At 38.6% G+C, this 24,840-nt stretch overlaps 1 protein-coding gene across 6 annotated transcripts; it reads right to left on the reverse strand.

Annotated features, from left to right (window-relative positions):
* Positions 1 to 5,966: 5,966 nt before the first annotated feature.
* Positions 5,967 to 24,385, reverse strand: LOC307153368 (basement membrane-specific heparan sulfate proteoglycan core protein-like). Of its 6 annotated transcripts, none has more exons than XM_079862801.1 (9): positions 24,177 to 24,385; positions 17,206 to 17,373; positions 14,424 to 14,475; positions 12,986 to 13,030; positions 11,873 to 12,091; positions 11,508 to 11,777; positions 10,371 to 10,649; positions 8,540 to 8,782; positions 5,967 to 7,943 (listed from the first exon to the last, which is right to left on the reverse strand). In XM_079862801.1, the coding sequence occupies exons 3-9, from the start codon at positions 14,452 to 14,454 to the stop codon at positions 7,735 to 7,737; spliced, it is 1,296 nt and encodes a 431-aa protein (XP_079718927.1). In that variant the 5' UTR covers positions 14,455 to 14,475; positions 17,206 to 17,373; positions 24,177 to 24,385; the 3' UTR covers positions 5,967 to 7,734. The 6 variants fall into 6 exon arrangements, with proteins under 6 accessions (XP_079718927.1, XP_079718925.1, XP_079718930.1 ...); XM_079862799.1 differs by lacking the exon at positions 17,206 to 17,373 and adding an exon at positions 12,818 to 12,886 and having other exon boundaries at positions 24,177 to 24,283; XM_079862804.1 differs by lacking the exon at positions 17,206 to 17,373 and adding an exon at positions 12,818 to 12,886 and having other exon boundaries at positions 5,967 to 7,358; positions 8,516 to 8,782; positions 24,177 to 24,283.
* Between the last annotated feature and the right edge of the window lie 455 nt (positions 24,386 to 24,840).

The following is a 24,840-nucleotide window of genomic DNA, read 5'->3' on the forward strand; positions in this document are numbered from 1 at the left end:
TAGGTAATAGTTGATAGTTAACTAGATACTTAAAATAATATTTGTTTGTTTGTGTGTGTGTAGGCCTATATTTACAGTAGTAGATATTCTTGGGGTTCTTAATCTGCATTTGGGATTCACATTTATAATATCTGGTGTATTATTGTTGTGATAATGCATCAGAAGTGGAGTTATGAAGGGATCAGTTTCTAAGATCCATAAATGATGGTCAAACTAAAGATGCAGTCAGCAAGTATTCAAGAAAAAGCAATTTATCCGTCTCAGGTTTCACCAGAGAAAACAAAACACAGCTTAATTTATACACAATTTAATCTTAACACTCAGAATTACAAAATATACTATACAAGGAACATGAATAAACTGTTTAATCACTGGCAAATGCAAAATGACTAACCAGTGAGTGAAAACCAACTCAATCCTGCAGTGACCTCTTGTGGTTGAAACAAACAAACCTGAATTTGATGCTGGACACCAGTTTGCCGTTTAGTGGAGACACACTGAACTACAGTTGCATAGCAATAAAAGTTTATTGCGGCATGCAGTTATACAGCTGTGGTCATTTTGATATACATCTTTAATTAAATCAACAGAAAATCCATTGTTTTTTTAAGTTCTTACATTCAAAAAATACAAAACAACGTGCATGAATAAAAATATTTAACAAAAACACAATAACTATAATTAAGATCTAACAATAAGCATGATGAAAGAATGAAATACTCCAAATAAACAAGAATCCAAATACATTTACATGATGCTGAATGAGGCTGAGAATGACATTACTTGAAATATCATTGCTTATATAATAAATCTATTGTTAAACCAGTGTAATTATAAAAAAGCTCAGAAACTAGTACATTTGCTAATGATGTGTTAATGCTCTTCAGCCCCACAGACAAACTATAATAGCATAAACTGTACAATCAATAACTATCACGCAGATATTCACAATAACTGATTCTGTGTAATTATGTGTGAGTGTAATTGCCTGGTCAATCTATAGCCTTGTGTGGGTTTGATGCTTATTAATGCGTGATGCTAATAGTATTTACATTTATAGCCTTTAGATTTCTGTGGTTTCAATTCAATCCTTCAGTTTTATTGCACAAAACTAACTTTCTTTCTCCTGTTATAGTAGGTATCAACCTCTGAATTCTCATAACTGCAAGAAAATTTCTAAAACTGTGAATGTGGATCTGTAACTGTAATCTTACTTGTTTGCTGTGTTAACTGTATACGCTTATGTTCTAATTTCTTTCTTTACTTAGCCTAGTATCAGACTCTTTAAAGGTGAAGTGCCTTATTTCTTCACTATCTGGACCAAACTCACTGTAGATTGAGTCTGAAGCAAAGGGCAAGCAAAGGGAATTTGATGTAAGGTTTCTTTTCTGATCAGAATGGAGTCAGATCTCTAAGTTTCCAGCGGATTGTCTGGGATATTCTGAAACACGACACCGGTACACACTTTTGAGCTTTTGGAGGTGGAAGTTGAAAGTCACGTTCACTCTCCAGAGCATCTTCATGTAGCCTATCCCCGCCAGGTGACACTTCTTTGTTTAAATTTTATTATTTCATAGTAGGCTATTATTGTAACCTTAATTATATTACATAGCCCACCCCCAAAAAGAAAATCCTCTCATGATTTTTGCCCAGATATAACGAAGAAACACGCGCGAGAAGTAACGGTCCGCTGTGACTTCACGGCACTTCTCGCGAGAATTTCTCAAGCGTAAACGTTGTGACAGTTGGCTGGAAGCTATGATTTTTAGTCAAAATATGAGTTTAAAAGTTTAAATATTCATATTTTTCTCTCACACACCTATAATTTAGCTTCAGAAGACATTGATTCATCACCAGCTGCTATCGTTTGGATTACTGTCGTGTTCACTTTGTCTGGGTTTGGACCAGTAACGTAGCTATTATGTAGCCTAACGTTACTCACGATGGATTGTTTTTCTAAAAATATTCATGTTAATCTGAAGAAAGCAAGTCATACAACTGAGACAGTATGAGTAGCCTATGATGGTGAGTAAATTATGTGACAATTTAAATTTGGGGGTCGAGTAGGCCTATCCCTGTATTCAATTAACTATAAAGATAAAAAAAGGTATTTGTGACCTTTTGTCATATAATTCTAACCTTTTTCTCAGAATTGCGTGATATAAACCAGTATAAACTCACAATTCTGTCTTTTCTCTCTCTCACAAATTCTAGTTTAAATATCGCAATAACACACACACACACACACACACACACAAAACAGAACCTCAATTTTGCGTATAAGAAAAAAAATATATATATTTTTTTTTTTTCTAAAAATAGTAAAAATATATTGTTAATATATTTTTAATTTGATTAATTTATTCTATTTTTTTTAAATAAAATTCGTCATTTAAATCAGCATAAATAAATTCCTACCATGCTGTATACATAACATTTTAATAATTTAATCAATAAATTGTATTCATATATTTAATTTGTATAGTTTGTAAACCCCTTATACATATCGGAAATATAATTGCAATTATGATGAAAGTGAACGTTGATTTGAGCTGTCAAGCCTGAGACTTTGAATATGGTGTGTGAGTCATATGAACTGCTGTTATGATGCTTTATGATTCTTTCTAAGCCGGAGAGCTTCGGTCCTGATTCATTATAATTGCATGTATTCAAATGAGCATCTTTTGTGCTCCTCAGAAGAAAGTAAATCATTCAGGTTTGGAACGACATGAGGGTGAGTAAATGATGACACAATTTATGTGTTATAACTTCTGCATACATTAACTAATCTTGATGAAACTTCAGCAGTGTGTTCGTTGTAAGAGGCCGATCACATGGATGTGACTATTGTGAGTAAATGTTATAGCGCCACCAACTGGCAGCAGGAATGTGTCACTTTCAAAATGCTTTGAAATCACTCTTATTTTTACCCGATTTGCTTCAAACTTTATGTGTACAATGTAGACACATGGCAGATGTAGACCTGTGAAAGGATTATTGATATCTTAGATACTGTTGCCGTGGCAACGCATCAAACTTTAAAATTCTTTTTTTATGCTTTTGAGACTCTTAACATACTTGAAATTGCATGAAACTCGACAGACACATCACACTTATTAGCCAGTAGACATGTGCAAAGTTTCAGAAACGGGCGTGGTGAGGGGCTCAGTAGCGCCACCTTTAGTCAAAAATGGGGGCTTAGTTTTACATAGAGTCACAAAACTCGGTTCGTATATTGTTCTCATCAAGCCGGACAACTTTCTAATTTACATTCATTAGCTCCAACCAAAAGGAAGTCAGATATTTTAGTTTGAATGTGATTATTTGGAGAATTTTCTCTCTCTCTGTCTGTCTCTGTGTGTGTGAGGGGTGGGAGGGATTTGTCTGTTGAGTTTAATGTTTGTTTTCAAGGTTTCAGGGGCTTTTGGGAGCCTTAACCTGCTCGAAAACTCTTGAAACTTTTTACACAGGTCAGAACCCATGGCCATCAGGGCCGGGCTGAAACTGGTACCCGGGCGTGGCTGGGGGGCTCAACAGCGCCCCCTTGAACGGGGTTCTAAAACTTGGTCCATATATCAAAAACTCTTGCATGAATTAATATGAAACTCGGTACACATATAGATCTCATCGTGCCGAACAACTTTCCCCGGACAAGTTTTACGCCAGCCCAACAGGAAGTCGGCTATTATGGGTTGTTTGGAAAACGCTTGCTGTGGAATGTGAAATACTCCTCCTAGAAAATTCACCGTGTCCCCTCCAAACTCGGTGTGCATGTAGTCAAGACTTTGAGGATGCTAAATTGCGGACGGATTTTTGATATCTCGAACGGTTTGGCCGTGGCGAGGAATCGAATTTATGGCGAGAAAAGAAAAACACGAAGTGGAATAACTTCTGCATACATTAACTGATCTTGATGAAACTTCAGCAGTGTGTTCGTGGTAAAAGGGCGATCAGATGGATGTAACTATTGTGAGTCAAAGTTATAGCGCCACCAACTGGCAGCAGGAAGTGTGTCACTTTCAACATGCTTTTGACAAAAGTGGGGGGGTTAGTTTTAACTACAGTAAAAAAAAAATTAGTTTGTATATTGTACTCATCAAGCCGGACAACTTTCTAATTTACATTCATTAGCTCCGGCCATCAGGAAGTCAGATATTTTGGTCTGAATGTGGATTTTTTTGCAAAATCAGCCTCTGAATTTTTAGCCACTCCCCTTAAACTATATTTTATTCCCACCAAACTTTTTCAACATGATGAAAATACATTAAATATGCTAAATTGTGAATGGATAATATCTCAAACGGTTTTGCTATGGCGAGGGTTTAAAGTAATGTCCAAAAAGGAAACACTAAAAGTCTCAAATCTTCTAAAAATGTAATTATATACCATTTATTTCTATATAAAAGTATACAAATATCACAACTAAACCCATTTTATTCTGTTTTTGCAATTCAAGAAGAATGAAAATGTTAAAAACAGGCTATTTAGTGCTATTTGGTTAAACAAAAAAAGCAAACATAGGGCTATACTGCCCTCTTGTGTCCAAAAGGACATCAAAATAGTATATAAAACTTTTTACCAGGTAGGCCAATGTTGTATTTAAATATACATTTATTAGGTATGTGTCTGAGGATATTTTCCCACCGGTTAATCGACGTGTGACACGAGCGGGTGCTTTTAAATCGCTAATATAAAAGTGAAAGAAAAATACAGACGTCCACACTGACATTGATAATGTTGCACACACAAATCACACACACGTTGGAAAGAATGATGCTTTTAAACAACACTAAACCGCCATTAGGTGTCGCCAGGCATCCATCTTAATAAGCGAGTCATTGATTCATTCGTTCAAACGATTCGTTCGAATGAGTCGATCATGATTAAGACAGATGTTTATGGATTGATCATTCAATCTTTGAGTCAACCGATTCGTTAAAAATGCTGAATCGTTCAGTTATGAGAAAACACGTGGTTCGTGATGGTTCTGCTGTGATCTTTGTTTAACTATTTTCGCTGCTGAAACAGAACAAAAACAGTCAATATTGCATCTAAAATGTAAGTGACTTAATTGGAACTGTTTATTAACCTGTTGTATGAAATCAATGTCACAGTTTCAACTGTGATTGTATTCAGGAAATGACACTCGTCAAGTGAGGTTGCTTCACTGTATCATATGTTATAAAATATATAAAACCTCCATATTTGTAATTTTTATAGTCAGCAGGCCTATGTTGTTAACTGATTATTTTGAAAAATAAAATCTCAAACGGTTTTGCTATAGTGAGGGATTAAAGTAATGTCAATATATATATATATAAATAAATATAGCTGCGAGCAGCGATGAAGGTCCAAAGCCGGCGGGACCACCACCCCGGAGCCTTTAGGTAACTAAAGGCACCGGGGTGGCGGTGCCACCGGCTTGGGCCCGTAATCGCTGCTCGCAGCTATATTTATCATTGCTGCAGAATATCAGAATCCTGATCTACAGCAAACTAAACTACTGCTTTATCGTTATTTGTAATGTAAAGGTATTTCTACATATGCATTTCTACATACATTATTCATTTATATTAAATAGTTATTAGATACTTAAAATAATATTTTTTTTGTGAGTGTGTATATTTACCGTAGTATGTAGGCCTATTCTGGGAGTTCTTAATCTGCATTTGGTATTCACATTTATAATATCTGGTGTATTATTATGGTGATAATGTTATTAAGGGATCCATAAATGGTGGTCCAACTGAAGATGCAGACGTCAGTAAGTAATGAAAACCACGGTTTCATTCATAACATTTTTTTTATTTGAACACTTAGAATTATAAAAATATACTATACAAGGAACAATAAACAGGAAAAATGAGCAACCAGTGTTGCATAACCAGTAAACCAACTCAATCCTGCAGTGACCTCTTGATGCTGGGCACCAGTTTGCCTTTTAGTGGAGAATCACTGAACTACAGTTGCATTGCAATAAAAGTTTATTGCTGCAAACAGTTATAATTTTGATGATACATTTTATATACATATTCAATTAAACAAGCCGAAAATGCTTTGCTTTTTAATAGTCTGAACAAGTTATTAAACATGAATAAACAGTGCAAATGCAAATACATCAAAGTCCCTTTCTAAAAGTGGCGTTCACTCTCCTGAGCATCTCCACGTATCCCAAAGGTGATTTACATTAGCAATTTGATATTATAGTCGTAATCTTCATTATATTAAAGGGATGAAATGAAAATTCGCTCATGATTTATGCCGTTCAATGCGCTGCAGTTTCATAATGTGCTGAGGTTACCTCAAGCGTGAACCCGAGTGTGACCGTTGGCCGGAAGGGATGAAAGAAAAATATAGTGAAAATAGTAGTTTAAAATAATCATATTTTTCTCTCACACACCTTTTATTTATCTTCAAAGACAATGATTCGTCAGCTTGGGTCATTTGGATTACCGTAGTGTTCACTTTGTGTGGTTTTTGAGGAGTCGACTTTGGAGGTCCATGCACTGTATTTGTAAATGTAAATGATGTGAGAATTTGGAGAGTTTTTTAAAAAATATAAACGATTAAACGGAGGCTATTATAACTTAATTTATTCAAACATTAAATATTGAAGAAGAGGTTGAGTAAAAATGAATATGAAATATATTGCATATATTTAGCAAAATGCTCCTTTATATTGTTTATTTGTCGAGCTACGGACACTGAATGGCTTTTCCCGGCTAAATATAACGTTACTTGACATATTACAAGCTGTTTTATTGAGATCCTTTCATGCTTGGAAATGATTACATGACACATTTCGGCAAGTTGTGCTGTATCTTTCAACATACCTTCTGATGTTCATTCATGTTTATGCTATAACTAGTAGTAAAGAGAGATGATCGGTTTCCCCTTAGGTTACTTGTAGGGTTGGATTAGGGTTAGACAGTATATAGGGAACATTGGTGGAAAAGACTTGAGAATTTGAGAATTTATATCGGAAGTCAAAATGAGAATTGATCATTGGTAAATCATAATGTGGTGCTTTTTCTTCCAAGTTCTTTCATCCTTTTTATTTGCTTGTTTGTTTCTTCTCCTGTTTTACAGTGTTACACCAAATTCTGTGACCCATCGGATTATGTGATCGTAGTAGGCGCTTCAAAATGAACAAATCTTTTTTCAAGTCATTTCGTTAATTTCAGCAGAAATAGCAGAATATAATTAAAATGTTACATGTTAATAGCCAAATTCTCCAAACACATCAAATGTTGATCACATTTAAAATAAGAAAAAAATTGCAATGCAAGGCCAAGGCCAAATTATGAGAAACAGAAATGATTAATTCATTGCTTATCTGGGTCTTCAGGCCATGCAGTCTGTTAGTTTACCTCACCTCCCGATCTGAGCCGTTTGTTCATCACATGACATCCCCATAAACTGAGCTTTGCAGTCTGTAATACCGGATACAGAATTGATTTGTTCATCTTCCGAGTCTTCAGGTTCGAGTCGTTCGTTCATCACGTGACATAATGTGAACAAACAAACCTAACTCGAACCCGAAGACTCGAAGTGAACTAATAATTTCTGTTTCCAGTACAGCGCATGCACGGTAAACACAAAATGAACAAATAACTCTCTGAGACAACTCTCTGTTCCTGAGTCAAAACGTTCAAAATGACCGTTCATGACCAACCCATCATTAATCTCCAGGTCCCATTGTGTGGTACACCGCCTCCTGCCTCGTAACCCACCTCAGCCTTGTCCTTGTCCTCGGCTAGCATGTGGTAAATTGGTGAATTGGATTTGATCAAAGTCTCCACCTGTCCACCTGTCCATCACCTGAAAACTGAATCCTCCACGTTTTCTGCACTTCAGCACGATCAGCACCACGATCAACACCCCGAGAACCATCAGAATCACAGCCATAATGATGGCCAGCACATTTACAGGCTCTGGTTGTGCTATGAGAAAGAAGGAGAATGCATTTTTTAATACTAAAAATAATGAGAAGTGGTGAAGTAAGAATTGGAAGTGACTGTAGTTCATTATGAGTAATGTCAACATTAAAATGCACGGACAATGAAAGTGTTCATACAGTTCTGCGTGCATGTGTTTTTTGCCCTGAAACTGGGTGTAGCCGATACTTTGTGAACCGTTTCTGCTGTTGATTACCACAGAAAATGAATTAGACTCGTCTCTCAGCTTACAATAACAAATGTTTTTTTTGGCAGGTTATTATCGTTTAACTAAAACTTGAAATTAAGTAAAAGCTGAAATTAAGTAGCTGAGATTGAACTTATTTTATTTCAATTAGTTGTCAATTATGCCAAAGCAACATTTCAAATGTTCATTAAGTTTCAGTTGAAGCACTAAAATTACTTAAAAAAATAAAATAAAAAAAACACAAAACAAAATTACTAAAACTTTAAAATTGAAATGATAATATAAAACAAAACTAATTCAAAATATGAATAAAAACTATAACAGAATATTAATTATACTAAAATAACACTGGCTTATGGACATGAGTAGCATGTGTGTGTGTGTGTTTAGGTACCTGTGTAGCTGTAAACGTTGCTGAAACGGGAGAAACCTTTCTCACACACCCTCCGGCAGCTGTACAGTCCTCCTTCCTCCACGGTAATAATGTCTGTATTTTTAGGCAGTCTTCGGCATGCAAATGAGTCATTAAAGAGTGTGTGATACCAGTAACTGGACGTGCAGTTGGCAGGACAGTCTCTGCAGAAACACTCCAGATTCTTAGGAGACGTTGAATTCACAGTAGCAGCAGGAGGCCTACCTGAACCACACACAGATATGACTTAGAAAATAATTGATTCAGTGGTTGTTCCTGTAACTCAGCTCGTAGGATAGTGACTTAACGTTAGCTAAGGTCATGGAGAAACTCCCAGTGAATGCGTATCCTGATAAGGATAAAAGCATCTGACAAAGGTATAAATGAAACCGCTCTGACAGATTCAGTGCAGGGTTCCCACACTTTGGTTAACTTCAAATTCAAGGACCTTTCAAGGACTTTCCAGGTCCAATAGCCTCAAATTCAAGGACTTAATTTGGGGACACATTTCAAGTGAGAGCAAGGTTACATCATGTTACACTTGTAAGATACATTGTTACCGTTTTGCGCGCGGGAACATGGCAACGTACAACACAAAGTACCTCACGCAACGTAACGCGTAAATGCGCGTAACTAACGTAAATCAAGCAAGCTAGTGTGCATAGGCCTCGAAGTGTTGACGAAATAACATTAGCGGACCGGAGGGAATAATATGTCATTTAAAGAAAACTTCTTGCACAAAATAAATTCAAGAGAGTAATTTGTTCATGAATCAGACTATAGGCTACTGGTGAAGCGGTATGCTTGCTTTTTTTTCTAATCATTACAATTATTATTACTAGTAATGTTTTATAATAATTTATATATAACTGATATATTCATACATATCTCATTTGTACTGCAAACTTAGTGTAAAGTATTATTATATATAAATATTTTTTTATTTATATTAGTATTATTGTTATTATTATTAATGTAATCCTTTTTATTATAATTATTATTATATACTATCACATGGCACTCTTACATATACAGTATTCAGGAATGCCATGGTACCATGTCCAAAAATACTTTCTAGTTCTAGTACTGTCACGAATCCGGTCTGTGGCCTTCCACCCGATAGCCACCAGAGGTCGCTTCTCCATGTTGACTCTCACACCACACAGCACACTGGACTGCATTTCCCATCATCCACTGCACGGACGACACACACAGCTGATTACACTAATCACACTCACAGCTGAGAACTATCTCACAATCACTATCACCCAATGACACACACTTTATAAGCCTTGGACTTTCTCTCTGTGAGTGCTGAGTATAGCGCATATCCTAGCGATAGCTACTCTACGGAGCCCACTCAGTTGTGTTAAGGCTTGCCTTGCCTGTTTTCTCATGTTTTGATATCTGCCTGTGTTTCCTGGATTAACCCTTTGCCTTGCCCTTCGGACTCTGTTTGCCCCTCGTTTGGATCATTGCTTGTGTACCTGGATTTTCTCTCTGCCTTGCCCTGTTGGATATTGTTCACCGATTGTAGACCCACGCTTGCCCTAAGATCTCTCTTGTGTTTTGCCCGTACCATACCTGTTTACCTTTGTCTGACCCTTGCCTGTTTACCATGTTTATAAATAAAAGTTCAAGTTTCAAGTTTCAAGTTTGTATTTATTTATATAGCACATTTAAAAACAGCAAACAGGGCTGTTTGCACATGGATCCACACGCCTCACGTCTTGTTCGCCTCGTTACTAGTACTATCTAGTAGTGGTTGTGTATAAATGAAGGGGAGAGGTGAGGCAGTTATTGTAATGTTTACCTATAACTTTTAACTCCTGGGCATCAGAATGTCCTTCCTGCTGGGCAGCGTCTGCACTGATGTGGCTGTACCTGTAGGTGGCGTGACATTTGTACTGTCCGGCATCAGCTTGTGTGGCGTTGGTGATGATGTATGTGTCTTCTGTTGTGTTTGCGATTGAGTTATTATCCTTATAGAATGTAGCCTTTTCTGCTTTCCCACCCCAGACTGCACACCTGAGAGCCACGCTCTCCCCCAACCATGCAGGAGCGGCTGGAGGCTCCAACATCACCCTGAGCTCTGAGACACACAGACACACAGAGACACAGGTCAGACATCCATCATCTACTGCTGCACGAACCTGATGCTTCATTTAAAGTATGGTGTTACTGACATAAACTACAGGCTATTGGCTGTTTAAGAAAAAGGGATTCAAAATGTATATTGGAATTTTGGGAATTTAATCTTTAATGATCAACTTTGTCTTTGTGATGCAAATGAGTAAATAGATGCAATACAGTAGAAGTATAGACGAATAAACCCTGATCTTGGAGAAGTGTTAGACTTTATATTGAGATCTGACTTTTATAGACTTTGATGTTTTGGCAAGTCTGAGCACAGTTTGAGCTATTGTTGAGATTCGCCCTGTAACTAATAGAGTTGACAGATGTGAGGTGTCTTTTCCTCAACATCTGAGAATCAGTTTCCATTTGCTCTCCAGTTTAGTCCCATGGCTCTTTATGGAAGACATTGAGATTTAGAGGATATCGTTTGTATTTTTGAGGAGGACCTGATTCAAGGAGTCAGAAATCCTTAATCTAAACCAGAGAACATGGTCTATTACTTGACTTTTACATTCAGATTTAATTATTGTGAAAATTCAATATACTCTAACATCACTTGCTTAACATGTTCAAGAGCATGTACGACTGATAGGAACTCGCTGGCAACTTGTGGTCAGAAAAAAAAATTCTAGGAAACTCAGTGAGATCCAGTGTTGTTTTGGACTCCATTGAATTTATCTGCGTCAATGCAATTAATCTACAAATCATGGAACTACATGAAAGCGAGTAAATAATGACAGAATTAGTATTTTTGTATTTCCCTTTAACTACACAGGGGATCTGAAATACATCAGGGAAATGAGGAAGGAGTCACCTGTCATTTTCAGCGTCACAGCATTGCTTCGTTGTGTACCGTTCTTGCACCAGAAAGTGGCTCTTTTTGCTTCGTTCAATTGTGCATATATAACAGCCGTCTTGTCCGTCTTAACATCGGGGTTTAGCCTGAAGCCACTCTCTCCCCGCAACGCAAAACACTTCCAGCCATGTGCATCATCGTCGACATACAGCTCCAGGTTTCTTCCACCACCTTTGGACATCACAGCGCCACCTATAGATGGAGAGAGCTGAGCGTGAGGCTCCAGCTCTGAGAGAGAGAGAGAGAGAGAGATGATGAGGAACAGCAGGAGGAACAGATGATCATGAGGGAACGTTTAGAGTTATTTAGGATGGTGTTCATACCTTCGACAGTGAGTGTGTACGGGGGAATCTTCGATCCGTCCCGCTCACATTCGTACTTCCCGTTGTCTTTTGATGTCACTGCTGTAAGAAGCATTGAAGAACCCTGATGTGATTGTTGACTTCCATTAATGAACCATTTTATCGGTTCACCCACTCCTTTACAGATCAGAGTGATGTCATCTCCAGCAAACACATCAGAGAACGTCGGCAGGAGAAACACTGAGAGAAAGAATACAGACACATAAGAGACACGTCTTCTGTAATGCCAGGTTGTCTGACTACTTTACTATTGTAAAATACACTGCCCGTCAAAAAAAGTCACTGTTTGGATTTAAATAAGCAAAAGCTTATGAGTCTATGATTGGATCATTATTGCAGTGAATATTATGTTTCTAACATGTTATATATTTGGCAACAGTTCTTCTAACTCTAACTGATGGAGTGTGTAGCTTTTCATTTCTGAAACAACCATGTAGGAAGAACATCATGTTCATATTCCAGGATGACAATGTCCAGATTCATCAGGCTCAGATTGTGAAAGAATGGTTGTGAAAATCATTTTCTCACATGAATCCAGAGCTTAAATTCATTGAAAGTGTTTGGGATGTGCTGGAGGAGACTTTACAGAGTGCTGGACTCTTGCATTGACAACACAAGATCTTGATGACCTCTTGATTGAAATAACACCACAACTTTTTTTTCAATCGAGATGTAAATACATTTTTGGTCTGGACTCAGAGGTGCCGATTCATGTTAGAAAATGATTCTTCAAGCTCCTCACAACCATTCTTTCACAATCTGAGCCTGATGAATCTGGATATTGTCATCCTGGAATATGAACATGATGTTCTTCATACATGATTGTGTAAGAAATTTAAGAACGACAGGAATTACTTTGGACAAGGTTGGAGGTTCATTATAAATGACCCTCAGTGAGGTACTTACTGACACTAGAAACATCAGTATGCTGGTTGGGTGAAGTGATGAGGTTTCCTGCACCAAAGTTCTGCAGATCTGCATTGGTTTTTTCTTAATGCTGTGCTTTATAATAGATTTGATAGTATCTCTTTTTTTTAGCTCCTCTGATCTTGTGCACAAAATGTGTGTATTTACCTTCTGGTTTTTGTCCCTTGTCTTCTCTTATGAGAGCCAACAACACTGTGACATAAAAAGATAAATCAGATTATTTCTGCACTAAGAAACTACATCTTTAAGTTTAATTTGCAGCTTCATTGACATTGAAATGAGACGGCGGCACCCAGTCAGTTTTGGGTGAATCATGAAAAAAATGGCAGTGAAATGCAAATCTGTGTAACCAAATGATCATATTAGTAATATAATTAATATTTCTGTGAAATCTGCAATAATTTTGGGGGGAAATTTTCAACATTTATCATCATTTAATGTCAATTAACCAGACAAACAAAGCTTATTAAACCATTTGCCTCTTCTGTTGCATGAAAACTGCAAACTGGTTGGTTTGATTTAAAGGGGTCATATAATGGTACATGCACTTTTACAAGTTGATTGTACTGAAATGTGTGTTAGCAGTGCCTGTACACAACCATCATAAAATTATAAAAATCCATCCAGTGGTTTTTTTAAAATCTCCTTATATGTTTGACCCTCTCTGAAATCAAGCCGTTCGATTTTGTGACGTCACAAAATCGACGCCCCTCCCACGATTAGTGATTAACAGCAACGCGTTTCAACACAGACCCGCCCTCGCTCGTGAGCGAGCTGTCAATCATAGCCCGCACGTCATTGTTGATACCCTCACTGGAGTGCTGTCTATGAGCAGAATGGCGTCTGCGATTGTGGTGTTCTTCGGTGTAATAAGGAACACAGCAGTCATTTTGATGTAAATGAGCAGTGGCTGAGTTTTGTTTTTGAAGGGATATGCCCAAAGGATTGACGCGGGGATTCCCCACGATTGCAATCATTTCACACCAGACAGCTTTACAAACGAGAAAAAACGGATCGGTTCCAACGTGTTCCTGCTGAACCTCCAGAAGAAGTGAGTGTAATGTTTTATTAACCTTTATATTAATATTTATATTAATCTTTGCAAATTTGCAAACCTTGCTGCAGGCTTCACAATGAATGTTTACACTGTTTACACTCAGGGTACATTACAGCATGTTTTCTATGTACGACGTTCTCAATATAATTCATAATCCCACGTTTATAATGAACAACGCATTATAGTTATTGTGTTATTATTTCAAACGGTGTACGCACAGAACAGAGGGGCGGGGTGAGCAAAGCTCATTATCATTTAAAGACACATGCACTTAAACGGCGTGCTGAAAACAGCTGTTTTTGACCAGGTAAAATTTGTGCTTTCTTACAATACTAATGAGAATTTTTAATTAAAGTATATTACAAACTTTTAATTTAGACCCTAAAGAATCATATTAGCTTGTACAAAAATGGCATTATATGACCCCTTTAAAATTCAACATGACTGTAGCAAATATCAACAGAATCAGAAACCCATTACACAGAATCAGACAATAAGATGATGCTGCATAAACTCTTGTGTTTTTACCTGACAGTGTCAGCAGAGACTTCATGTCCATCCGCCGAGCCACGCTGTCCGTCTGTCAGAAAGAGAAATATGGGGAAGTGGACTTCAACAATAACCGAACAAAAATAAAACAATAGGTAGTTATATTTAAGGTGTTTACGAATTCAAAACAGTCCAAAAACACAATTCCTTCAAATTAAGCTGAAGTTCTGTTCTGAGGGGTGGCAATCTGGCCTTGCCAAGAAGAAAGGTGACATGAGCTATAACTATTCAGTAATCTAATTTAGGACACGGAGCCATATCCCTTTTCACTGGCATCTGAAAATTGTGCAGTTGCGCCAAAACCATGTGGCTTCAAACATTAGTCAACTGTAAATGCATTAATCTGATCCAGACCAGTAACCCATTCAATCATTGTTGGTCAAGAACTGGAGGAATCTCATCATTCCAGCTATAAATTGTCCTGCATGATTCCTGTAAAATGAGCTTGACTGGATCTTGAAAGGATCATAGACTGAGCCGATCACTGACAAAATCCCACGGGCACGTCTACTATGATTTGCCCTTTACAGAGTACAGAGTGTCTGTCTGCACTCACCATTGAAGCCCTAGAGCCCTTTCCATCCGCAGTTGATCTCGCTCCACGTTAAGCTCACTGATATTATTTGATCTGTCTTGCTCTGGAATGGATTGCAAGACCTCACAGCTGTTGCTGTCCCTCTGTGTCAGATGGAAACTACCTTAAAGGTCCCATGACATGCTACTTTTTGTAGGCTTTAATATAGGCCTTAGTGGTCCCTAGTACTGTATCTGAAATCTCTTTTCAAAAATTCAGCCTCGGTGCAGAATTATAGCCACTACAAGCCAGTCCCAGAATGAGCTTCCTTCAGACAGGCCGTTTCGGTGTCTGTAGCTTTAAATGCTAATGAGGAGGAGAAAGGCGGCGCAAGGTGGAGGGTGGGTGTGGCCTTGACCATCTTGCGCAACGGTACCGGTCCGTGCATGTTTACGTTGGATATAGCAATCTATGATAGCAATGGCACGAAGACACGCAGTCGTTCAAGCATTTCAGTTTGACCCAGAATCTGATCCGGATGGAGAAGCAACAACTCAGCGGTTCCAGCAGGACGTTTCCGAATGGTTAGTTTAAAATATTATGTCTGGATACGGTACTTTATTCGGATGGTTTACAGTTATTATCATGTAGCTAACGCTAACCTACTGTTGCCTTTTCATGAGAGATCTGTAACATCTGTAATTTATCTTATTATAATTACATCATCAAGCTCTGCGATCTTGAAATGCGGATATCGCGCGCGCCGTATAACCAACAGGAAAACGGTTATCCAAATAACAAAGAAGTGTACAACACTCGCGTTACAGTGTGTGTATTCACACACATAAACTGCATAGCTGCATAGCTAATGTGACAGCCACATTCTACGTGTAACAGTCTAGGCATTAGGCAACCATAAACAGTAAAGCAACACACTTATATATCATTAGTTGACTTACTTGTCCGAGGTGTGTAGCTGAGCCAAAGAGAGTGATCCAGACTTTAGTTTCAGACGTTCAGCAAGCCCAGCTCTGTATTAACCCTTCGGTGTTCATTTGTACATCCAATTATTGAGCAATTGTTATGCTTCGCTCGCTCAAAAGCCATGATATCTCTCGTGGACTAACTAAAATCGCGCGCGCGCGTTCCTACTTCCTAGCTCATTTTCTCATGGGCGGAAAATATTCTCTGGGCGGGCAAAGCAGAGACAGGGGAGGTAACATTCCTCCTTGTAACGTCACAAGGAGGAGATTCAAGATCAGCGCGATTGAGCTTCCATTTTCTCAAAGGCAGAGAAAGATAGCAAAAGCTCGATTTACACCGATTGAAATTTCTAGAAACTTGGGGACCATATACAGGCTAGGGGAACTCATATTAATGTTAAAAAACCTCAGAAAGTGAAAATTTCATGTCATGGGACCTTTAACTAAGAGCAGCCAGATCTTTGGCAATCTGGATTGCTTGCTTTCTTCTCTGCTCTCCACATAATCGTCCATATTGAAATTCTTGTAAACAGTGTCCATTTCCTCTTTCCGCCTCCACATGAATGCGCACACTCATTGGGCAGATAACTTGGATTTAGTAGAGATAAATCTGTGCCGTTTGTTGTATGACTGCACACCCGAGTTTCATGACCGCGCACTGGTTTTCCTCTTGATGTTGAATTAGCCCCTCATTGACAATAACAGGAAACTCCACCAGCCGCAGCGATTTGGAACCATGTTTCATGGTTTTCTCTCTTCATTGTAAAATACAAATAGCAGAGGCGTCATGCCCATTCAAACCGAGGGGGGAAATGGATTTGAATGCAGCTTCCAAAAGACAAATAAATTATATTTTTTACATTAGATAACCCTTTAAAGCGTACGATCACACCGGTGCGATTAGAACGCTAGTTACGTATGTAACTGTGGTTCTGTGAATTCTGGATGACCGCCAGAGGCAGTGTAAACACTATGGATAATCGCTGCGCCAGCTAAGATAGGTCGAGTAAATATACCAACAAAGTCACGTTGCGTGACGTATGCTGAGCCCTGGAGGATTATAGGCTACAGTAGCTCAGCAATCTACCTCGGTACGCCTTTCTCGCGCATTCCGAGTGACTGAGAACTCTGGCGGTCATCCAGAATTCACAGAACCACAGTTACATACGTAACTAGCGTTCTGTTTCATTCTTACTGACCGCCAGAGGCAGTGTAAACACTATGGATGACACATACCAACATAGTCATGAGGAATGCCACCCACCTGATGATTTAAGGCCGCTCCAGAAGAACCGCAGAACTAACGGCATGATGAGCAGCAACGTTGACCTTATAAAACCGGGCAAACGTGCATGGAGAAGCCCAGGTTGCAGCAGTGCAGATATCCACCAGGGGAACTCCTCTAAAAACAGCCCATGAAGATGAGATGGCCCTAGTGGAATGGCAAGTTAGTCCACAGGGCAAAGGTCTTCCTGCTGCCTTGTAGGCCAACGTAATTGTCTCCACTATCCAGTTCGACAACCTTTGCTTCGACACTGGAGCACCTTTCTTCACACCACCATAGCAGACAAATAGCTGGTCTGACTGTCTAATCTGAGCAGTAGAGTTCACATAATATTTCAAGGCACGGACAGGGCACAAAAGTTGGGCACTTGGATCAGACTCTGAAGAAGTCTGAAAAGAGGCCAGTTCGATATGCTGATTTATGAACTGAGGAAGAAGAACCTTCGGAAGAAAAGAAGGATTTGGTCGTAGAACCACCCCGTAGTCATCCGGTAACCAACGCAAACATAGTTTGCCATAGTACCCCTGGGGGTGCGCGTACCACACTTTGGGAATCCCTGCTCTAAGCGATGTTGGGTGACGTCACTTCTTGTTGATGTTCAAAGTATTGTCAAACAAAACGGAGGCTAGCTCGACCCTTCCTCTTCCTCATCCCGTCCCTTCCCCCTCCCTTCCGTGCTTCCTGAAGCAGTCATGAACCATTTAGAAAAACCAAACTGGATTTACACTCCTGTTCAGCAAAAACAGAGACACCTGAATGTGGGATCGGAAGCCCTTCTGCCGGCGGAGTTCTCGACACCTTTTGAACGCTTTTCCGATGTAAATTCGGGACTTTGTGCATTCGTTCTCCTTTTCCCTCTTCTTTGTTATTTGTTCATCGGAACGTCATCTCTTTGGTCGTGTGTCGGCCATATCAAAATTCTCAAGAATATACATTTTTAACGTTAGTCTTTGTCGTTGTCTAGGACATCTCTCCTCTAGCTAACTTCCCTCTTCATTTCTCTCTCTCCTCCACTCCCCACACCCCCCTTCATGTGCATGCGCACTAACCCCCCAAAATCTGCCAGAACCGATCACCGCGAGATGCATGCCGGTTAGAAATGGGTCCGAGTGTGGTCCACCTTGCTCTATCTCATGCTGATGTAGGCTATATAAAAAAAACTCTTGCGACAGCGAGGCGGCCGTGTCGGATTCTGCAGTCGATTCTGCAGTTTTCTCCACGCTGCACTGATCAAAAGCATGATGGGAAATGACTGGCTGATGACAGAGCTTAATGCTCATTGGTTTAAACAACTGTGATGTAGGCTATTGTTCGGTTTTAAAATGTTTGATTTTAAAACTTTGATATCATGTTTTTATGTGTATAAATTAGGGATGTCCCGATCCGATCGCGTGATCGGAAATCGGGCCCGATCACGTGGTTTCAGACTCGATCGGAATCGGACGTTACCTCCCGATCAGGACTCGGATATATATGTATATATATTCTCATTATTTTTTAACACATCTATAGTTATGCGGTGGCACAGAGTTACGCCGGTTTCACACTGCACGCGTTAGCAGAGCGTATGGTGAGCAGGAGCAGGACACGCGCGTTTTGCTTTCACACTGGCAGCGTTTGTCAGGCGCGGCTGAACCGCGGGTAGTGTACAGACAGAGTACTCTATAATTGATAAGTTGGCATTGCTTTATTTCATTTTCAAATACATTTAAGAGAAAAGACTTGTCAAGAAGCTTATTTTATTAATAATTTCATTTATATAACTTTTGGTTCATCTTTGTTTTTATTGTTCTGGCAACAAGTTTGTTTTTGGACATTTGTTTTCTTTTTAAATTGCTGTTGGTCATTTGATCGACTGTTTAAAACACAATAGATATCATCAATGCACTTTTTGGATAAAACTGCGGTGTATTTTTGGCCATGATCAATGCATTGTCACTTTAATTCAGCATAAGCGGCGCAGCAAAAATAGACTCGGCGCCGAAACCCCCGCTGCACTGCTGTTCACGCGACGCTCTTGCTGGACGCTCACGCGCTGCTCCTGCTCCCGGTGTGAATGCACTCATTGATTAACATGGACGCCGAAAAAAATACGCGCTGCTCACGCGCCGCTGACGCTTGCGGTGTGAAATCGGCGAGTGCAGTACCTAAAAGCACATTACTGGCTTTGCAAACACTGTGGCACTTTTTTTTTTTTTTTGTTTACATGCCTGCTGGGTATTTCAAGTTGAGGTGCTATTTGTTTAGACTTTTTTTATATTTACTGTTGCACTAAGTCCAAAAGTGAAGAATTTATGTTATTTATTACTTGATTGTTCAAGCTACCTCACAGAAGTGCTCTGTTTGTTAACAGAGTTGTTGAATGTTAAAATAAGGTGAATTAAATAAAAAATAAGGAACATCCTGGATCTGTTTTTCGCTCTTCTTTATTCTTTTTTTATGTATTATAGAAGTATCGGATCGGGACTCGGTATCGGTAGATACTCAAAATCAAATGACTCGGACTCGAGGGCAAAAAAACCTGATCGGGACATCCCTAGTATAAATTATGTGTGAATATTCCTAATCTGTCTGACAGTTCTATCTCTCTATGGGATATGTCACTGTTTTCATATTTCTAAAAACATATAAAAACATGTCTGTATTAAAACAAAAATGATTGATAAACAAGTCTTTCGAATGGAATTAAACAACAAGCAGCCTACCTTTTATAAGATAATTGAATAACATGAGTCGTCGTTCGTAACTTTGTGAACCTTTACTGAACTCAAGGCAGAACATACATCTAGATGAAAGCCCCAGAAAACATTTTCATTCCTCCTCTCACTGCAGCTGCTATATCTCCAACAGCCCTCGGCTGAGCGCATCTCAAAGGAGCCTATTGTTTTGGAGCAGCGCATGAAAGTGAGGCTGTGAGGGATGGACTTGCCGTGTTTCCAATGCCATCCACTGTAAAAAACTATATGTGACCCTGGACCACAAAACCAGTCACATGGGTAAATTTTTTGAAATTGAGAGATTTATGCATAATCTGAAAGCTGAATGAATAGGTTTTCCATTGATGCATGGTTTGTTAGGATAGGACAATATTTGGCCGAGATACAACTATTGAAAATCTGGAATCTGAGGGAGCAAAAAAATCTAAACACTGAGAAAATCTCCTTTAAAGTTGTCCATTTATGTTCGTGATTGTGCTGCATTCACTCACAAAAATAAATGTTTTATATATTTATGGTAGGAAATGTACAAAATATCTTCATGGAACATGATCTTTACTTAATATCCTAATGATTTTTGGCATAAAAGAAAAATCAATAATTTTGACCAATAAAATGTATTGTTGGCTATTGCCACAAATAAACCCGTGCGACTTATGACTGGTTTTGTGATCCAGGGTCACATATAAAGCTCCTAGATTACTTACACAGTAAAAAAACGTTGGGTTATTTGTTTTTATTTTATTTCCCCGGTGTTGATATCAGGCTCAGAAAAATGTCAGGAAACATGATTCCTGGCTGCATGTCAATTTCCAATTTTCTACAGCTTATTTTGTCAGGAGTTTTTGTCAACTGAAATTTCTTGGAAATATATTTTTTCCAGTGTTTGATTTGATTTATTTATTTTATTTTCACAACAAAAACATAAAAAACAGTGTTATACATTTCACAAAAAGAATGTGATGGACAATTGCCGAAAAACCCTCAAGGGGCTTAATTAGTGGCAATCTCCATAGAAACAATTATATTTAACAAATGAAAAACATATTATAAAACAATTTAAAATTGGATTTAGAGCACAAACCCATAAATTCAAACAACTTAGTAACAACAATTTTACTCTCTGTTTAAACTGTTCTTTAGAAACCTCAATAAATGATGTGGGAAGACTGTTCCATACCTTTGACCCTCTGTATAATATACTAAACTGTGTTTGAGTCGTACGAGAGTAGGGAGGCCTAATAAGACAACTACTACGAGTCGGATACTGGTGAAATTCATTATTAAAAATAAAAATATTACAAAAGTGCTGGGGAAATAACTTTTTTATAGAGCTATAAACGAATAAAGCAATTTGAAGCTGATTCACTTGGTAAACACTAAGAATACTTGCCTGAGCAAACAGTGATTGGGAGGAGTGTCTACGATTTACACAAAATATTATTCTTAAAGCTCGCTTCTGAAGTCGAAAAATAGATTCCAGTTTAGTTGGGTGGGTAATAGCCCAAGCAACATTACAGTAATTGATATATGGATACAACATTGAGTAATACAACATATACCGACCACTTTGGCTATTTTTGTACTTATGGCACTAATATGAGGTTTCCAAGATAAAGAGTAATCCAGTATAACGCAGAGGAAACGAGCAGATCTAACATTGTTAATGGAGATATTTGAATTTTCATTGAAGATTTAAATGTGTCAGACTTAATACCAAACAATATATAACTTTTTTTTTTTTTTTTATGTTGAGTGACAATTTGTTGGACTTGAACCAAGTAGATAACTTGTCAAGTTCTTCATTAACTACTTTTATTAAAATTTCAGGGTTTTTATGGGAGTAAAATACACTTGTATCGTCTGCAAATAAAATTTTAGAAAGTTTATCTGAGACATTAGGGAGGTTGTTAACATATAATAAAAATAACAAGGGACCCAAGATGGAACCCTGTGGTAAGCCGCACTGAAGGGGATTCTGTCCCATTATAGTTGACAGTTTGATACCGGTCTGAAAGATAACTGGTGAACCAGTGTAGTGATTGTTTCGTATACCATAATGTGAAAGTTTTTTTAACAGGATGGAATGGTTAATGGTATCAAATGCTTTTGAAAGATCCAGAAAAATACCTATAGTGTTTTCTTTTCTATCTTTTGCTTTATATATCTCAGTCAAAAAATGGACAAGTGCCATGTAAGTGGAATGTTGTTTCCTAAAACCATACTGGTGTACATATAAAATATTATTAGATGTTGAATTAATCTTGTGCAAACAAGTTTTTCAAGAACTTTGGACAGGGCTGGTAACACAGAAATTGGTCTATAATTGTTAAAAATAGCATGGTCATATTCTTTATAAACTGGTGTAATTTTTGCTATTTTCAACTCTACAGGTACAATTCCTTGGTCTAGGGAAAGATTACACTCACCTAAAGGATTATTAGGAACACCTGTTCAATTTCTCATTAATGCAATTATCTAATCATCCAATCACATGGCAGTTGCTTCAATGCATTTAGGGGTGTGGTCCTGGTCAAGACAATCTCCTGAACTCCAAACTGAATGTCAGAATGGGAAAGAAAGGTGATTTAAGCAATTTTGAGCGTGGCATGGTTGTTGGTGCCAAACGGGCCGGTCTGAGTATTTCACAATCTGCTCAGTTACTGGGATTTTCACGCACAACCATTTCTAGGGTTTACAAAGAATGGTGTGAAAAGGGAAAAACATCCAGTATGCGGCAGTCCTGTGGGCGAAAATGCCTTGTTGATGCTAGAGGTCAGAGGAGAATGGGCCGACTGATTCGAGCTGATAGAAGAGCAACTTTGACTGAAATAACCACTCGTTACAACCGAGGTATGCAGCAAAGCATTTGTGAAGCCACAACACGCACAACCTTGAGACGGATGGGCTACAACAGCAGAAGACCCCACCGGGTACCACTCATCTCCACTACAAATAGGAAAAAGAGGCTACAATTTGCACGAGCTCACCAAAATTGGACAGTTGAAGACTGGAAAAATGTTGCCTGGTCTGATGAGTCTCGATTTCTGTTGAGACATTCAGATGGTAGAGTCAGAATTTGGCGTAAACAGAATGAGAACATGGATCCATCATGCCTTGTTACCACTGTGCAGGCTGGTGGTGGTGTAATGGTGTGGGGGATGTTTTCTTGGCACACTTTAGGCCCCTTAGTGCCAATTGGGCATCGTTTAAATGCCACGGCCTACCTGAGCATTGTTTCTGACCATGTCCATCCCTTTATGACCACCATGTACCCATCCTCTGATGGCTACTTCCAGCAGGATAATGCACTATGTCACAAAGCTCAAATCATTTCAAATTGGTTTCTTGAACATGACAATGAGTTCACTGTACTAAAATGGCCCCCACAGTCACCAGATCTCAACCCAATAGAGCATCTTTGGGATGTGGTGGAACGGGAGCTTCGTGCCCTGGATGTGCATCCCACAAATCTCCATCAACTGCAAGATACTATCCTATCAATATGGGCCAACATTTCTAAAGAATGCTTTCAGCACCTTGTTGAATCAATGCCACGTAGAATTAAGGCAGTTCTGAAGGCGAAAGGGGGTCAAACACAGTATTAGTATGGTGTTCCTAATAATCCTTTAGGTGAGTGTATAAATATAAAGTAATGGTTTAATGATATCAGGGTAAATTGCTTTTAATATTTTACTGTCAATCATATCATGTCCTGGTGAAGTCTTTTAAGTTTCATGAGCAGAACAATCCAAAAACGCATTAAATAACAGTACAGCCCATTGAAGAGATGCATGTCTGTCACTCACAGCCTTGCTTTCATTCCCATTAAAAATCAAAGATGGCGCTGCTATGAATAAGGTCTATAGCTTATAGATAACAGTAGCTAAGACTAACATATTCATACTAAAAGCCAAAAATACGTCAATTTTGATTTCATGACGACTAAGATGTGATGCTTTTTCAAACTTGGATTTTCTCAGTTTTTGCAACATATATCGAACAACATTTTTTTTTATTAAGTTTAGGTTAGGTTAGTTATTTTTAGGCTTCAATAAACACTTTCTGCTTGTCTACATCATTTGGCCTAGTACATAAACACAAGCATTGTAACACATTGCATACATGAACAAGATAAACCATAACAAACAATTCTCTTTTTTAAAGTGTGCTCACAACTTTTTTAAATGGCCGTGCAAGTTTGCCAAGTCAGTTTGTTGTCACAAATTTTACCTTAATGTTCCACCGTTTGTGCAGTGCGTGGATGAAGAAACAGCGGCGTCTTCCTCATGCAGCTCTCCTACGATGCATTCTCAGCAACAACAATCCTCAGTGATAGCCTACTCCCCACAAACGATAAGCTTGTTTCCTCCGCGGAAAATCTTTTTTCCTCAGAAGTGCAACTCGCAGTTTCCTCCTGCAAATCAGTCAACTTGTCCAATAGTCTCCAATAGGCTTTATGCCCAGCTCCACTACTTCCTGAACTTCAGCCAGCTCCTTTGTTTCCTGTCTGCCATTATTGGACAAACTGATTAATCCAGGTGTGCCTGACCTCAGTAGTCCCAACAACACTAATCAGACACACCTGGATTAATCAGTTTGTCCAATAATGGCAGACAGGAAACAAAGGAGCTGGCTGAAGTTCAGGAAGTAGTGGAGCTGGGCATAAAGCCTATTAGATCCAATACAGTCCATCGACGAAGACTTAAATCCCAACAAATAAAACCAGCTCCCATTTTGACTTTCTAGACTTTCAATCGAGCCAATGAAAGAATTTACATTTTTGTCAGATCCCATATGAAGTGATACTTCTGTGGCTCTCTCTGAATATTTAAGATAATAGTCACTTGTGATGAAACATTCTTGTACATCACTGCCTTTTTGTTTCTTGAGGTTT

This window comes from Squalius cephalus (genome assembly GCF_949319135.1).
Source record: "Squalius cephalus genome assembly, chromosome: 25".
NCBI classification, from domain to species: Eukaryota; Metazoa; Chordata; class Actinopteri; order Cypriniformes; family Leuciscidae; genus Squalius; species Squalius cephalus.

Bases quoted from the DNA above. Each gene is read 5' to 3' on its own strand.
- LOC307153368 (XM_079862799.1), bottom strand. From the start codon at position 14,454: ATGGACATGAAGTCTCTGCTGACACTGTCAG. The intron at 11,778-11,872 runs GTATGAACACCA...TCTCTCTCTCAG, and splicing joins GTACACACTCACTGTCGAAG to AGCTGGAGCCTCACGCTCAG. The intron at 10,650-11,507 runs GTGACTCCTTCC...TGTGTGTCTCAG, and splicing joins TGTGACGCTGAAAATGACAG to AGCTCAGGGTGATGTTGGAG.